The 17043-nt window shown below is 41.1% G+C and overlaps 1 protein-coding gene across 2 annotated transcripts in view; it reads right to left on the reverse strand.

The window, feature by feature from the left end:
• The window catches only part of syde2 (synapse defective 1, Rho GTPase, homolog 2 (C. elegans)), a 52776-nt gene extending 41865 nt beyond the window's left edge, over positions 1–10911 (reverse strand). Inside the window, exon 1 of one of the 2 annotated variants that reach the window (XM_042514552.1) lies at positions 8741–10911. In XM_042514552.1, coding sequence (XP_042370486.1) covers positions 8741–10763 — 2023 coding nt within the window. In that variant the 5' untranslated portion in view covers positions 10764–10911. The remainder of the gene's footprint in view (positions 1–8740) is intronic. The other variant, XM_042514560.1, reaches the window with a different exon arrangement.
• Between the last annotated feature and the right edge of the window lie 6132 nt (positions 10912–17043).

Here is a 17043-nt window from a genome sequence, read left to right on the forward strand (position 1 = left end):
GTTATTGCTGTTTTTCACCATGTTTATGAAAGAAATCAAACCAATCTGCTTGGGTTAATAGCTTGTGAGAGGCATCTGAATGCAGCACAAGAAATCTGATGTCAGACCAGGTTTTAAGGGGTTAAAAAAAAACATGGTTTCTACTCAGTCGATTGAGACTAAGGGTTTTTTTTTTTTTTTGTGCTTGGTTGCTTTTATTGACAAAGCCCTGAGAGCGGCACACAGAGAGCAGAGGGCTCCACTGGGATTTACTTTTCCCTGGAAGTCAACCAGCCTCTCTGAACAGCTTCTCTGTGATCTGCAAGGCAACTTCATAAAGCAACTCCCAATAATCACCGCCATCTCCAGTGCCTCGAAATCCCTTAAACACCAACTTTGGAGTTCCTCTCCCGACAACAAAAACTTTATTTCTCTATGTGCTGCTTGACACTTTTCCCTACTTGGGAAATATGACAAGCATGATATAAAGTGGGATGAAATTGCTTCTGTTAGGGATGCCATTCCACTGCGCTCCAGCTGATTATATAAGACAGCTTTTAGTTGCGAGAACAGAGGCCACTTTTAAAGCTAATCTCCACAATGAAAAATAACAAAAAAATATAATCTTTTAATTCAAAAAGACCTCCACGCTGCCTGGATATAAAGCACATCTTTAACTATTTCTTCCTTTCTGCTCTGTTTAATTTAAGGAAGCTTTCCTGCCAGAAACATGAACCAGCCGTGTGTTTGCATTAGCCTGGATTATGTTGTGTTTGAGGGCCCTGGAGCTCAGTAGCTTTAGCATGTGCTGACTGTTGAGTAAAGAGGAAACATGCAGTATATATTTCTGCTGCTACACGGAGTCCCATGAGTTAATGTGCAGGCTCAAGCTGGCAGGCTGTAATAATCTGCTATGGTGGTTTGTTTTCAGATGTCCTGAACTGGAATGTCTTGTAACCCTTTAAACTCTGTCTGTAAACTGTGTTTTTGAATCTACATGAGGGAAAACCTCCAGAAAAGTAGGCTATATTATGATAGAAATTATATATTTTTGTACACTAGTCTGGTAGTTATTGTAGCACAACAAATCTTAAAAAGCTTTTAAGGTCAAGACATCCAAAAAAGGCACTTCAGCCTATAATCAATAGTTTTTTTTTTCACCTGATGAGGGATAACTAGAATTAAAGATTTTAAGTCATTTAGGGGCACAGAGACAATGACTACAAATGAAGCTAAAGAGGAACATTTAAGAGATAGAGAACTTTGTTTACGCCCTTATCAGAAATGAACCGTTGTAGATGGGTAAGAGGGAAAAAAGAGAAGCTTGTAACAAAAATATATCAGGATATTGGTCAAGGAAGAATTCTTTAGGAGAGAGAGGTTAAAGAGTTTTAAGGCCAAGACGTATACAGAACTCCGCCAACGCTCGATCTAGTAACGCGAGACTGAAGAGAGGTGAGATGGTTGCGCATGGAGTTGTTGTCAGCATGCCATCTTCTTTAAGGGGTCTTTCATAACTGGAAGAGGAAGCGTGTTCTGACACGAGCAGCATTCCAGACCACAGCTCCAGATTTACAGCCGTCTCCTTCCACCGCCGTGCTCCATCACGGCAGTAACACCTTCCCCAGAGTATAGGGGCAGCACACTGGTTCAACTTAATAAGTGAGATTTTAGCCATTTTCACCGGTGTCAAATATAAATCTATCTCAACACTCTTCAGCCTCTATCAGCTGCTCACATCAGCATGTCAGCATTTCACCCTTTGACTGCTTTTGATGCAAAAACACTTCTCATGATTGTAGCAGAACATTCAGCCTGATGAAAAATAGATAATGGAATCTCTGAGTCTGCTTTTCTTAAAAAATAATTAAATTATTATAAATTATCATATATAGTATGCCAAGGGAACTGTCTTTACAAGATAAGCTGCGTCTAACAGTGTAAACTGAAAAACTCAAGTAAAAAGACTTTTTTTTTTTTGCCCTATAAGGGAACACCACAAAGAATACAAAAACCCCCCCCAAAAAAGAAGAAAGAGGGAATAAGAGATCTATTTTTTTTTTTAAAGATATTTTTTGGGCATTTTTGCCTTTAATTGACAGGACAGCACAAGTATGAAATGGGGAGAGAGAGAGGGAATGACATACAGCAAAGGGCTGAGACTGGAGTCGAACCTGATTATCTATTTTGATAATCCATTAATCGTTTAAGCCATTTTCAAGTTAAAAATAGAGGATTTTGTGCTTTTCTATGTCTTATGCGGCAGTACAAATACTGCGATCTGCATTTTTTACAATATTCTGACATCTTTAAGATCAAACAACTAATCAAATAATCAAGGACGCTACCTGCAGATAAACTGCTGATGAAAATTGTTATTATCACACTTGGGTGTTCATTTTCCAAAATGCACAAAGGATTATTCTCCAGGGAAAACCAGCAGAATTCTCTATTAGAGAAGAACATTTTAAAAAGATTTTTTCTTAAACTGACTCTTTTATTTGTTTCAGTGATGTTGTTCGTGCTAGGCATCTGAGGCTTCAGCCCTGAATCTAAATATATTGGCTATATATGTGTTTCAAAAATGGATGGAATGGATGTCATAATCTGTTGTTCTCTTTATATATACTTAAAAAATGTACTTTACATTTCACACGTTACATTTCACTGTTGTTAACATCAATTCATACACTATTTTTCTAACTCTGGTAAATTGATTTTTTAATATGTATTCTGTTTCTACTCAGCACTAATTACTAATAACTGCTAACACTTTTGACATCAAAATCCATTATAATTCTACGTAAGGCACCAGAGTGAATAAAAAGCATCAAACTAGAGCTTGTTCATCGAAACAAAAAAGTCCAGGCTAAGCCCCCAATGTCCTCAAATCTTAGAGGCGCCCCTGATTTAAATCTTTAAGTATATTGTCATATATCATGAGATTGCTTTCAGGTAAGTAGAAGTAAGGAAACTGCTTCTTTTGCCGTTTTTTGTTGTTGTTGTTGTTGTTGTTGTTGTTGTTGTTGTTGTTGTTGTTGTTGTTGTTTTTTTATTTATTTATTTGTCATGAGAGACCAATAACCCATCACAAGTAGGCTACCAAATGATCTCCTATAAACACAATGAAAAGCAAAGAAGAGAAATTTCCATAACGGAGCTACCACAGCCTGGCTCCCTGTGCCGCGATGGCATGAAGATGATGTGTTCAGGGCACTCACACCCCTGACCTGAAGGTAACAGATGGCCAGAGCACATAATACAAAGGTGCACGTCTGTGTGAGAACATAAAGAGAGAAAGAGAGAGAGAGGTGGATGGGGAGGAGCGATATGGGTTTGTCTGAGGTGCTGAAAGGAATGCAAACATATAATGAAAAAAGCTTATTTCCTGGTTGCGCTAGTATGAACCTGCGTCATGTGAGCCTGACAGTAAAGCCAATTACATTCATGTCTTAATCTTCTGAATCTTTCTCTCCTCTAAGACAAAACACTGGTCCACTTTCCCATAGGCTTTTCTTTTATTTCTTGAATTCCTTGGCTCTTCTTTTGATAAGTGCAAAACACACACCAGCTAGTTTTCTCCTTCATACAGACAACACTTTGTTGTGTATACAGAGTTTAAGGCTCCCCCCTTCAGAGGGAATCTTTTGCTGTGTGCCATACATTCCTGTTGACACTTATTCATATGATAATGAGGATTCTCAGTGTAGGTTTTTCTTTTTACACCAGTGCAGGGCTGGGATCGTCCAGGGTTGCATCACATGTCAACACTTGCATCCCACTGAGGCATCCTGGCAGTGCTACCTGCTAATGCTAATGTCATTTCCTTCTCAACACGTTGGCTTGAAACCCAAATTCTTTTCAATGTTGCAGCTCTTTCTTTAACTCTTCTGTCCTGTCTCATTGTATCTGTTCAAAAAACAGTCAAAAATGCTTCAAGGGAGGGACTATACAATCTAAAAAAAGACACATGGACACAGTGTGACCCACTTAAACACTGGTAAAAGTAAGACAAGTCTTTGAAAGGCCCTTCAGCAAAACTTTGTGCAGCAGCTCCTGATAAAAAGCTGCCACCTAAAAAGAACAATTCAGTAACTTTCACCGATAGTCAATCATTATAAATTGCAGAACAAGCTCGTGTTTGCCCCACACTCTTTGCAGACAACACCATGTTACTCATACCTCTTAAAAACCATCCAAGTATGAACCCTGATGCCTCAAGTTTCTCCTCCATCACCTGATCTGTCTTTAGAGCTACCATCCTCCATAAATCTGTCCAAGTACACACGCACCAGACAAGACAAATTATGTGAGAAAAAAAAAAGCCCACAACTCTGCAGCTCAGTAACAAGCTCTCTGGCACAACACAGAAAACCAAATGCCACATCGTTCTGACATGACTTGACAGCAGTCAAGGAGGATTATATTACACCTGCACCCTCATCTCATTCTTAAGCTACTTTGAATGTACTGAGCAAGCAGGAATTAATCTAATCAAAATGTTGAGCAATACTACACTGTGTGCCTATGCCAGAGTGGGTCTCTGCTCTATACTTGAGGTGCTATACTGGACTAGAGACTCAGGGAAATCACTGTTACATACCAAGAAATAGTCTGGAACATAACTCCTCATAAAACCACAGCTTGTCAGTTTCACACTTTCATTTTTTGTAAGAGTTAAATAAACAAGATAAGATATATTAAATAACAAACTTTAGACATGTTTTTGAATTCTGGATAAAGCCAAGCAGGCTCTTCCCCCTATTCCTAGTCTTTATTACCATAGACTGTATATAAAGATGGACAACATGACAGCTCTCCCAAAGTGAGGTTATTCAAGCTTGATCGCCCCCGGTGTCTGACTGCAGTTTCGGTCATAAAGCCCGACCCTCCATGTTAGTGAAGGGGATATGGGCCAAACTGAAAACCTAAAGTACATGCCAAAGAAATGTTTCCCAATGATGGTTTCTGTCCCTGAAGGTAGTTTTCATCACCCTGATGTTTGTTCAAGTGTTTGTTTTTATGATAAATTCAGTTTTAATGAGTTATTAAAGGGGGCTTTTCCGACATGATTGACAGCAGTGACAGCCAGTCCGTGCGCTCGCATTCAGTGGAGCTGCTCATGATTGGTCAGACAGGTGTTCAGGTAGGAACTCCCCCAATGCGGATATCGCTATTGCGCAGATGCAGGCTCTCAATGACATTACCCTCGCAAGATGGCGACACTCGTATTTCGGATATTTTAACGTCACTTCAGCATAGCAAGGTAAGTGGGGCCTTGTCGTCCATCTTTATATACAGTCTATGTTTATTACTAAGCTAAGCAGCTGCTACCTGTAGCTGTCTACAGATATTGATCTTCTAATCTTACACATTATGATATAAGTTGATCTTCTTTATGGTATACTATTCCCTTAAATCTGTTTTGACGGAAATACAAAAAGCTTTTTCACTTTTTTTCCCCTAACAATACTGCTCTGTTCTAAATCGGTTACAGTTTCTAGTCATGCAAACAGGGTATGATTTTCCTTTTAGTTTGACAAAAAAGAAGACAAAGTTTTAAAAAAAACCCAAGGAGTGGATCTTGTTCTCCTCTGTTTGTGGTGTCTATGGCTCAGTCTCAACATCAGCTTTGACTGACACATAAGTCCTGAGTTCAGGCCCGGCCAAAACATGAAGCCTGGATACTGCCTGCCTGCCGGCAAAGCCGATCCTTTGCTGCAGCACAACACAACAAAACTATAAATTCTCCAAGTGCAACTACAAACATGTACACTGGAGATGTGCATTTGCATGCTCATGTGCACAATATAACTTGCCCACACATATACAGGAGTGACACGCTCAGCTGTGGGTGATAATCGACATGATTTTTTAAGACAGTAATTAAAGGACAAGTCAGAGCAGAAATAAATTAGCTGCAATCTAATTAAGCCAATATTTTTGTCTTGTGACTTCATAGCCAAGTTTAATTTCCAAGTAAGACTCAGAGGGAGGAACAGGATTATTTTTAGAAAGTCAGAGTCATAAAAATATTTGCATACATTTAGAATAGAGCCAAAAACTCAATGAAAAGTTTCAAGCCAAGACAAGCAATTCACTGAAGCTTTTTGAGAGCTTTGGCATTTCTTCTTCTTTTTTTAAATGGCTCTTTGTGAGGCACTGAGAGGCCCACAGGGGCAAGATAAGCCCAGGGCTGACCTTGATAAATGCTTAATCGCCCTTCATTTTGTTCATTCATGGCGAGGAATTAAGTGACACAACTCAAACAAGTTAAACAACAGGAATGGCATCCTAAACATTCAATCCAGAGTCTCTTTAAAATGCAAGTTACCAGGGAGCTGTCCAGAGCAAACGACCGGGGAGGAAGACAACATGACAGCCCAACCCCCCTACACGCACACACACACGCACACATACACACACACACACACACACACACACACACATACACACCACTACCACAGAGAATAACTGCAGTGGCTTCTCTCCTGCTTTAGATTCCTCTGGCCACAGCTGTGGAAAAGTTCAGTGGGGACAGAAGGGAAAGCTGTGAAAAAAATGGGGAAAAAATGAGAATCAAGGGGGGGAAAGGGACCTTGGAAACTAATATCAAGCAGAGTCCCATCTTTATTTGAACTAAAGCACAGCAGAGGAAAGAGCCTGAGTTGTAAAAGTTGGAGCAATGTTGAGCCAACAGCGGCTGGAAGTCAAACACAGAGGCCTTCCACTCAGCAGCCTCAGATCACATTCTATTTCTAGCAGCACAGCACACAGAGGGTCAACAACAGCCTGCGCACATGGCAGGTCATCTATTTACTCTGGTAAACACTGTCAGAGCAACACACACCGGCACTCACAAACACAAATAAGAAAACTATGAGTGGTAGCATAAAAAGATCCACACAAAACGAGCCCATTTCCACACCATGTGCAACAAATGTCAATACACACGTTTTCCACACTGGCTGTTTCCAAATCCTATGATTGAACTGGCGCACTGCCTTGTTTGCAGTCAGTTCAGGTCAGCATGGACAAAAGGCTCAGTTCGTTTACTAAAATGATGCACTACATGCAGTAAAAGGTAGCTTAATTTGTATGCAACATGTGTTCCCAGTGTAATGTACCACAGGTTGCTATCACTGCGGGGCTGTGCACAGTGTTAATTCATGTAAACGTAATTAAAAGTGTGTTCAAGAAAGAAATGCTGAGAAATATCTGCATCTGCAGTTAAAGGCTTTAAAATTAAATATTGCATATGTCTGAAATGAATTTTTCTGCCGACATAACAAAAGGGTAAGATGACATTTTAAAGAAGAACTGTGTAGGATTTGACACCACCCAGAAGTAAAACCAGTGTTTGGTTTGTCTGCTCTGGGCTACTGTAGACATATGGTGGTGCAACATGGCAGACTCCATAGCAAAGGACCCACTCCCTATGCAGATATAAAGGGCTAATTCTAAGCTAAGAAAAATGCAATCATTCTCAGTTTCAGGTGATTTTACACTAAAGAAAACATAGCTATGAATATCAAATTCCACTTCTGCAAATATATACCCTTAATCCTACAAACTGCTCCTTTAATTATAAGACTTTAATAAGTTGAGATAGGTCAAATTAGACCATGTTGGGGCAATTGTCATGATTGTTTCAGTGAGAGCATCATTACAGCCTCTTAAAATTGGATGAATATTTCAATTTTGTTTGAAACAGTGTTGTTTAATAAAAATGGCATGTTTTGCATGTAACCTAAGTTTAGTAGTCGTAGTTTTCTTATTTTGCAGTTAATTTGTACACTTTGAAAAGCATTGCATTTTATGATTGCATCTGCCAGCCACTGGGCCATCATGATAAGAGTAGGCACTGTAATATAATAATTCTACCACAGGAGAAACTTGATGTTCTCTGCAATTAGGTAAAAAAAATAAGTGCATATATCAATGTTGGTCAAAATGAATTGGAAAATATAGACATAATGTATATCAGCAAAAATCCAATATCATGCATGCCCTCCAATAAGTAGGTAAATGGAGCTTGTGGACAACTAGTGGGCAAACCCTATCTGCTGAGGAGGATTGATGATTGATTGGTGATATGATTGAAAGCTCTAGAGCAACTACTAAATGGAACTTGTGGTGATATTTTTGTGCCAACTGGGTAAACTTTTGAGCAAAACCCACCTAACCCCTGATTAGCACACACTGAAGTTGCATATTTAATACCTCAACAAACTCTGTTATCACCTGTTGCTGTCAATGGTTTCATGATACAGATGTTTTCCTGTTTTTGCACCGCATCACAAACATAACATCAATCCACAATCAGAAAGTCATTTGACATTTTGTACATAATCAAAAGTCATACACACACAAAAACAATCAAACCCACCACCAGCACCACGGAAAACACCCCTGCAGCTAGCAGAGGAGAGAGGGAGTTAGTTGTTACTGAACTACACTGTGAGTGATTCGACCTACAAACCTGATATGCTATTAATTCAGTGTTAAAATGCACCTAAATTAGTGTGAAGGACAGAACCCGCCACCAGTTAGAGAATCTTAAAAAGGAAAGCAAAGAGGTCTGAGGTGTCTCGTCCCTTTGCTTTGCATCCAGAAGAGGAGTGCAGGGGTGAACCGCCACCAGACGGAGTTTACTATGAGTGGAGGAGGATGACAATAATCAGACGGGAGGAAGGAGGGTGAGAGCTCTTTGATTTAGAAGATCCACAGGAGTTGAGGCCACTCCGTGTAGCCTTCCTACCTGGCTGCTGCTGCCGTGGTGACTTCGCCTTGATAGATTTAACCCCTCGGCTGGATGTCTGGACCCCTGGTTTACACACACCGAGGTTACCCTGAGGTAGCCGGTCCTGGCTTTGGCCTGCGCCACGGGGCAAAGATGAGCCCTCAATGCGCTGCTTCATCTCAGAAGACAACAAGCGCCCCTTGTGCATCCACTCTTGCATCTTGTTGACAGTGACGCCTTGCCCCTTGTTGACAGAGTTGGCCCCCTGCGCTCGGATGTCCATCAGTTCCTGCTTGTTGTTGTGACCCTGATTTGTTGATGCTTCGGCATTGCTGTCTGAAGAACCTGTGAGGCTGTTGACTGACCCGCTGCTGTCGTTGAGCGGCCCACCTCGATCTTCATCGCCGGCAGCATCTTGCATCTCATCACTGCTGACAGCATTGTAAAGTACCTGAGGTTCTGATAGGTCAGCTGCGCCTGTGGCAGCCTCTTTTGCCTCTGTGGCCCCTTTATCACCACTCATGTGTGGACTCTGCGTTCCAGAAGCCTGAACACACAACGAGGGTCCATCTGGATACCTGATAGCTCCGTCACTGGCAGAGCGCAGTAATGTGGGTCTTATCTTCCTCAGAGACAGGTTCATCATACTCTTACTATTCAGCCTGCCTTTGAGGCCTGACTCAAGGTTCCCAGTGAGGCAAAGTAGTAGTGAGTCAGTGTCAGACACCTGCTGAGGGCTGTGGTCGCCTCCTGAGGACCAGGAGTCGCTGTCCATGTTTTTGGCAGACAACCTTGAGCACAGGCTATCCCTGGAGTGGCTACTACAAGAAGAAGTGGCCTGCTGCCCCACTAAACCACCACTAATCTGCTGGACATCCAGGTTGATATCATTCATAGCATTGATAAGAAGGTAATAAGCTTCTTTCAGCTGGTTCCTAAGCCTGTCTGTTTCCTGCGCACTATCACCAAGCTGCCCTTTATCCTGACCCGGCTGTGGCAGCTCTGCAACCTCTGCTCTGTCACCATCACTCTTTCCTCTAACGGTTTCATAAAAAGGCAGAATTTCATTATCATAATAATCCTCATCTTCGCTGTCTAAAGTGTATCTGAGTGACCCCTCTGTGGCGCACAGGGATGTCATGTTAATGTCGCATATTTCTAACTCTGTGGGGAAAAACGTGGGGCTCTGCAGACCGCCTGAAGTCCCTCTAATGTCCCCTGCATACTCAGGTTCATAACTCTCAACATTTCTAATCACAATATTTTCTTCTGTGTTTCTTGACACACGGTTTGAATGCACAAGTGCCGCGCAGTTTGTCTCCAAAGTTTGGTTGATGTCAAATCTCCAGTTGGCGTTGTGCTCATGAACTACGGTCCCTGCCATGTGCCGGGAGGATGCACCATCACCATCAGCAGTGGTGTCCCGGCCCTCTGCCGGTTTACCGACCCCGGTATGCGTTTCTACCCGTGCTCCGCACATAACGTGATTTGAATTGTCCCCAAACCCGATTGAGTCGCTGCACTGCCGCGGCACCGAGACGAAGTGTTTTCTCTGCACGTGCGGTCCTCCAAGCGGGACCCCCGCAGATAACTTGATTTTGCCGGCAGATCCGGGCCCCTGGTGGCTCCTACTTCCCTCCCTGAATTCATGTCCCCCAAAGTGCACGTCTCTTTGAAGTGAGACCCCCAGGAGCTGCTCATTAACCCGAACCCTGCCCCCGCTGCTGCGCTCCTGGGGACGCGCGCCGGACAACTCTGCTGCGCGACTCTCCCGGACTATCACCACCCCCCCTGTTTGCACCATGGCCCCGTCAACACAATTCTCGTACGTACTCATTCTCTCTGTCGTGCAATCCAGCCCTGTGAGCAACACTACCGGGCGAGAATCATCGGAGTCTCGCTGCAAAACTTTTTCTTTACCTTCTCGGCCCCCATTCGCCGCAGCAGCAGCAGAGTCGTATCCACCGCCGACCGTCGCTCCTTTCTTGGATTTCTTCCCCCGGAGTTTCGCTAGTAAAGTCCTCCGCAGAGGATCAGCCATTCCTTTCCCTTGCCCCCAGTTAATTCCTCCCACTTTCTTTCAGCACGCTGGCTCCAGAGGGGAAGGGCCGAGTGGGTTCTCCACGCTCGCCGCGGTCAAAGCTCGCCGGGCGGACGAGCTCCTCTCCATTCTCCGCTGTCACCTCCGCTCTGTCGCCTAACTCACTCACTCACTCCTGGTTTACTGTGCTCAACTGCACCACCTCTCTCTCCCTCCCTCTCTCTTTGCTCCACTCACACACACGCTTTGCTTTGCTCTCCTCCCTCCCTCTGTTACTCTCTTTTGCCTTCCCTCTAGCGCCTCACCTCACCTTCTCCTCGTGTTTGCAGCTCAGAAATTTGCCTGGATCAAAGTTCAGGAATAATTGCACTCAAATTATTAGCAGGAAATTGCACCAACGTTTCTGTAAAAGAACCGAGTGGGCAACGAAATTAGGCTTGTTGTATTAGAAAAGCTGTAAATCCTCTTAATTGAGAAGCTGGAACCAGAGAAAATGCCCACTGGCACTGGCATTTTTCTTCTATTTAAGAAAAATATTTACATACATATTATATTAAGAGTTATTCTACAAAATAAAAATAATATTTAGCACTTACTTCAATTTCATGTTTGTCTTTTTTTTTACTTTGCTCTTTTGATGCTTATTTTTTGGTAATTTTCTTGTAACTATTTGTAAATGTCTTGCTATTTTTTGTTCACTTGCTCTTTGCCTTCTTCCTCTCAAGCCTTTGAAAGAAATCAAGACAATTTGCTCAGGTTTCAATTTGCAAATAAAGGTTATTTTTAACCTTTATGTGCAATTTTAATATTAAGTCATCTCAAAATGCTGGAGTCATTAATTCTACAGTTACATGTTTTGATACAATTGTTGAAAAGTGTTGAGTTTCTCACTTTCTAAAAAACCCATTAAGTCTTTAGTTATATCAACAAGTTATTAATAAAATGTAACAAGATGAACTTTTAATAAACCACCAATCTCCAGTTTTAAAACATTTATCAAGTTGTTTGCAATATGACTTCAGGTTTTCAGTTGTAAATGTTTTAATTCATTGTGGTCCAAATGCTCCATAGCTCTTTTCCTGGAGGTCAGAGGTCAAATGATCTGAAAAACAGCCTTTTGGCTAACTCTGGCACATTTACAGCTGTGTTTATCCATGTGCACTTTCGCTGGTAAATAAATTAACAAGTAAATTTTTAAAAATCCAGGGGTCTTCATTTCAATGCCTGTGTCCTGCTGCATTAGGATAATCGCCAGCCTCAACCTGACTACCAAACAGTTGATCTTGTTGATTTCTTATAAATGATAAGCTTTTGTAAATGTTAATAACTTTGACATATACAGCTGAAATGACTAAATCAGCCGATTAACAGAAAGTGAATCAGCAGATATGTCAATTAATCATTTAAGTCATTCTTTCAAGCAAAAAGGCCAAACACACATCAGTTTTAATTGCTTATCTTTAGTTTTCGGAGTGTTAGTCAGACAAAAGACACCTGATGATGTCACCTTGGATTCTGGGAAATCATAATAGGAATTTTTTACTATTTTTAATTAACAGAACCTAAATCTATTAATCAAGAAAACATTTAGCAGATTAATCAATAATGAAAAGTAAATGTTAGGATATTTTAATTAGGCCTACTTAAAAAAGAAATAGGCTACTACAAGATAAAAATACTCAGTTTTGGGTAAATATCTTGCAATAAAGGTTTTAATTAGGAAGAAGCACAAGATATCAGTAAACTGTAAAGTACCAGAGTAAAAGTGCTCATAACACTAACAAAAAAAGGATATTCAATACATTTATCATATATGTTATTTAAATAAAATGACTGATGCATTAACACAGGAGCAGCATTTCATTGTCACAATTACATGTTTTAACGACTAGATAGTTTTGTTACAATGCTGCATATTTTGGAAGTTTTAAGTATCATTAAATATCAAAACTTTAAGTGCAACTACCTCTAAACTACACTTAAGAGCAGTGCTGGATTTAATGTACTTATTTATATTCTGCCAGTGTATTCCATGTATATCATTCAACATTTTAAAAGGTTTAAATGTGTATAAAGAATGAGGATGGCTCCAAATGTTTTCTGAATGTTTCCTGTTTAGTAAAACAGATGTATGAATGTAATCTCATATCCAGGATGAGACTGCGAGATTAGATCCGGGGTATTCCACTACGTGAAATGCAGCTCCGGCCCCTCTGTTGAAATTCAACAGATATTTGTTCCCAAAATGTGAATTAAATTGAGATAGAGAGCAACGAGCCAGGACTTCAAATGACCTCCTTCACTGGTAGCTGTGAAGGCATTCCAGCAAACAACAGGGAAAACAACTCCGGTCTCATGAGAGAAATATTGCTCGACTCTCTGCAGAGAAACACAGAGGAACAATAAGGAGGACGGTGATAACCTCAGCAGATCTGAATCATCTCTTACCCTTTACAAATGAGCTGGATTGTGTATGTCATGATGAATTTGTCTTTTTTTATACCTTCATCTTCATTACTGCACACACACGAGGGCTATTTTTCATCCTCCAATGCCGACGCCAGCCTAAAAGCACGGCCTGCCACATGATGGATCACTGCTGATTATCAGACTGACACTTTTATCTGAAGTGTATCTTGAGTAATCCTCTCCTCTTTGACCTTGCATCTAACCCCTGTCCCTGCTCGCAGCCTAGCCCAAGACTTTAAGAGCGTCCGAGACAGCGGAGAAAGGAATGAAACATACTTCACTTGAACCTTAAGCCATTTGTTTGCTGTTGCCTCTACTTGGAATGTGTGAGAGGATGAGCTGCTGAAAAGCTGCAGTGGGTGTAAGAGTGCACATGCGCTCTCTGACTCTCTTTAAGGCACACATGCATACACTCAAATACCTACACACACATCCCACCCCACCCCTCTCTCTCTGACTTGAATCTGACTCTATTATAACCCTCCTGGCATAACTGTGCTTCTCTCTTTTCAATGTCTACCCATGACTGAGGGCATTTATTGTCAGAGCTATTCATCGACAGGGCCCCACATTCACCCTCCTTCTCCCCACCGCCACCGTCACTACCCTCAGTAAAACATGATAAGCATCTGTTATTGCTCTGCAGGAGCCATGTAGGCCCTGACGCCTCGGCCTGCCTCCACCATCTGACTGACTAGACCCTGTCAGGGCAGTTATTTACAGGTCAAAACCTGCAGGCTGCATAGTGTGTGTTTGTGTGTAAAAGAGAGAAAAGGGTGGGGGCGGGGGGCATCTGGGAAAAGAGACTTCATACATCAGGAAGGACACAAACAGAAGTGTTGCAATTACTCAACACGCTCACTGTAGGGCATGAGCGATAACTTTTTTGACAAATAGTGTCTATTGGTGCAATTTTTAGGCTGAAAATGTTTTGCATTCCTGAAAATGTGATCTTGTCTTGTGATATCTCCAGAGGGTATAGAGCAAAACATGCAGTGATGGCTTGTTGGTGTATGGACAAAGAAAAACTGGGTGGTACATTTTGTATCAGTACATTTATCCAAGTGTTGTACTTGGTAGAGGTGTGGAAGTACTTTTGCTTTACTTGAGTTATTTGGTCTCTGAAGTGTTTACAATTATCCAAAGTCTAAATTTAAAAACTGAGATTCCCTGTTTTGTCTGACCAACAGACAAAACATTTGCCACTCAGGTGCTAATCCACATCAACAAAACCCATGAAAAGACCAAAACCTATAAATAATTGATCCCATTAAACAAAAAAATTGTTGCTGATAACACATAAACAAGTCAGTATTCCTTTCATACCATGGACATAGCTCATTTTAACTCAGTGCCATGCTATCCTACTGCTTTGCATCCAAAATGAGTATTAAGCCACGGCTGAAAATAGTCCAAAACAAATGCACTATTTTCTAAGATTTAAGTCTTCATTAGGAAGCGATAGGGTTGGTGCTGTGTGGTTTTGTTCCACTGCACAGCTTTATCCAAGCCAAACCAAGGTGACAGTAAATTCGTACATTGATTGCAGACATGTAATGCAGTATTTTTACATTGTGATATTGCTTCTTGGGTAAAGGATGGAAATCATCTCCAATTACTGAGCATCATCTCACTGCTGAGCAAAATCAGTATGACACAAAACATGCAAGTAATGAAAACAAAATAAGCACTTGTCAAGGGTTGCTCTGCATGCTGACTCAACAGTGCAGGAGAAAATGAGGAAGTTTGTCTCCCTCATTACTTTTTCCTCCGCCAGTCACTTGTGCCCTTTGTGAAGGCAGTGGCAGAACATCTGCTTTGCTGGCCCCCTTTCAGATGGCCTGGCCTGCGAGTGTATAAAAAAAAAACACAGAGAATATATGTGTGTGTGTGTGTGTGTGTGTGTGTGGTTGCACGTGGGTGTGTGTTAGGATACGGGGCTTTGCAGCTGTTGGGGCTCTCCTCCTGATGGCTGCCCATTGTTCCCCCTCTCTGTGTTTCTGACTCTCTCTCTGTGCTGGCTGGTTTATGGGCCTTCCCTTTTTCTCAATGCACACCGCAACTAAATTTATGCCCTTGGACACAAGCCTTTCTCAGGGTATAAATCAGGCTGGATGATCCCTGTCACAGTAGCGTTGCCAAGGCTCTGCAGCTTTACGTTCCAGAGAGTCACATTATTGTCAAAGAAATTTGCTCATATTTCACGATTAAAGAAACACATTTTGAGGGAATTCTCATAGTGCCTTATGTCCGCACCAGTGTTTTTACGAATTTCCAAGTTTGGTTATGAACAATTTATCTTCAAAGCTTTAGAGTAAAGGTTTTAATGGCTACATTTTGAGCAGCAACTAAAAATCTTGACCATTTCCGTAAAACAAAGAGACAGTTTTCCCCTAGAAGGATATATGCGTCAAGATGGAAAAATCATTTAGACACAGAAACTCTTAAATGAGAGTCCAGGTTAAATTAATCCTTCTATGGACAAAAGTTTATGTAATTCATTTTCGCTCAAATGCAGCCTGTGAGCCACTGGCGGTTTTTAGTAACATTTTGTGAGCCCTGAATACGACATGAAATCGGTGTGTTATATTTTCATCATTTGCAGACAATTTTAATACTTTCACTTTCAGTGGCTTCCCTTTAGAGTAACAGACTACTGGAGCCCCTTTTCCACTGCTCAAAAAAACACTTAAACCCTCTAACATCTGTTTTTTGTATTCAGTGGGAAAGGTTACAATCGACATTCACTCCCTGGAACAAATGACTCTGCTGTCAGGGGTATTTATCGGCTCCAGCTCCAATCGGCTTTGATCGGCAGGGATGGAAATCTAATGCCTTGGTGGATGTAATAATTTTAGCCCCTCTACGGTGCAATGCAATGATGGGTCACCACACAATACCATTTGTCTCAGTCCAAGCAGCACTCAAACATCGCTACAAATTTAGTTGACATCAAGTTTGCAAGACAGAGAAAGAGACTGAACAAGTAAGAGATATAAAAATGAAGTAATCACTGCAACATTTTCCCCTGGCCTGTTCGAGACACTGAACATGACACAGCAGAAAAAAAAAGTGAAAAACGTTCTTGTCCACTGCAGAGCTGGGTGCATGGTGCTGGTCTACTGGCAATTGGAAAGCAGTCTATCACCAAATTTTAAGGATTTTTCTCACTTTTAAAAAACCTGCATACATGTGTTAATTTTGGTGAAAAAAACTGAGAAAGGAAATTGTTTCAAACTGCACCCCCAAGCATCTGTCAGGTTAACCCTTTACGACCTAAGCAAATTGGCTTGATTTCTTTCAAAAACATGGGAAGTGTGCAACATGCAACTTACCAAAAAATGTGCCAAAAATTAACAAGAAATTAGTAAAAAGATACAAAAAAAATGACCTGAAAATATGCACACGCTCACAAAAACATGTCAAAGAAAGGAAGGTAAAAAGAAACAAAACAAGCAAATGACCTCAAGAAAGTGCTAAAACATTTTTTTTTTCTGCAACATAATTTTAAATGTACATTCAGAGAATTATAAATATAGTTTTCTGGACATTTTTCCTTTGTTTTTTGATCATATCTAATAAAAAAAGGTCTCTTTTTTGCAGTTAGTGGGACATTTCTAGCCATGTTACTAATTGTGTTTTTTTCCTTTTTTTTTTTAAAGAAATCAAACCACTTTCCCAGGGTTCAGAGGTTTAAATGTTGGTAAAAGGTGTCTGAAAGCAGCACAAGAAAACTGATGTGAATCAAGGTGTTAAAGGGTTAAGGATTTGCCACAAGTTGAATGGAAACTAGAGGCTCCTCAGGAGTGTT

This window comes from Plectropomus leopardus, chromosome 3, assembly GCF_008729295.1.
Source record: "Plectropomus leopardus isolate mb chromosome 3, YSFRI_Pleo_2.0, whole genome shotgun sequence".
Classification (NCBI taxonomy): domain Eukaryota; kingdom Metazoa; phylum Chordata; class Actinopteri; order Perciformes; family Serranidae; genus Plectropomus; species Plectropomus leopardus.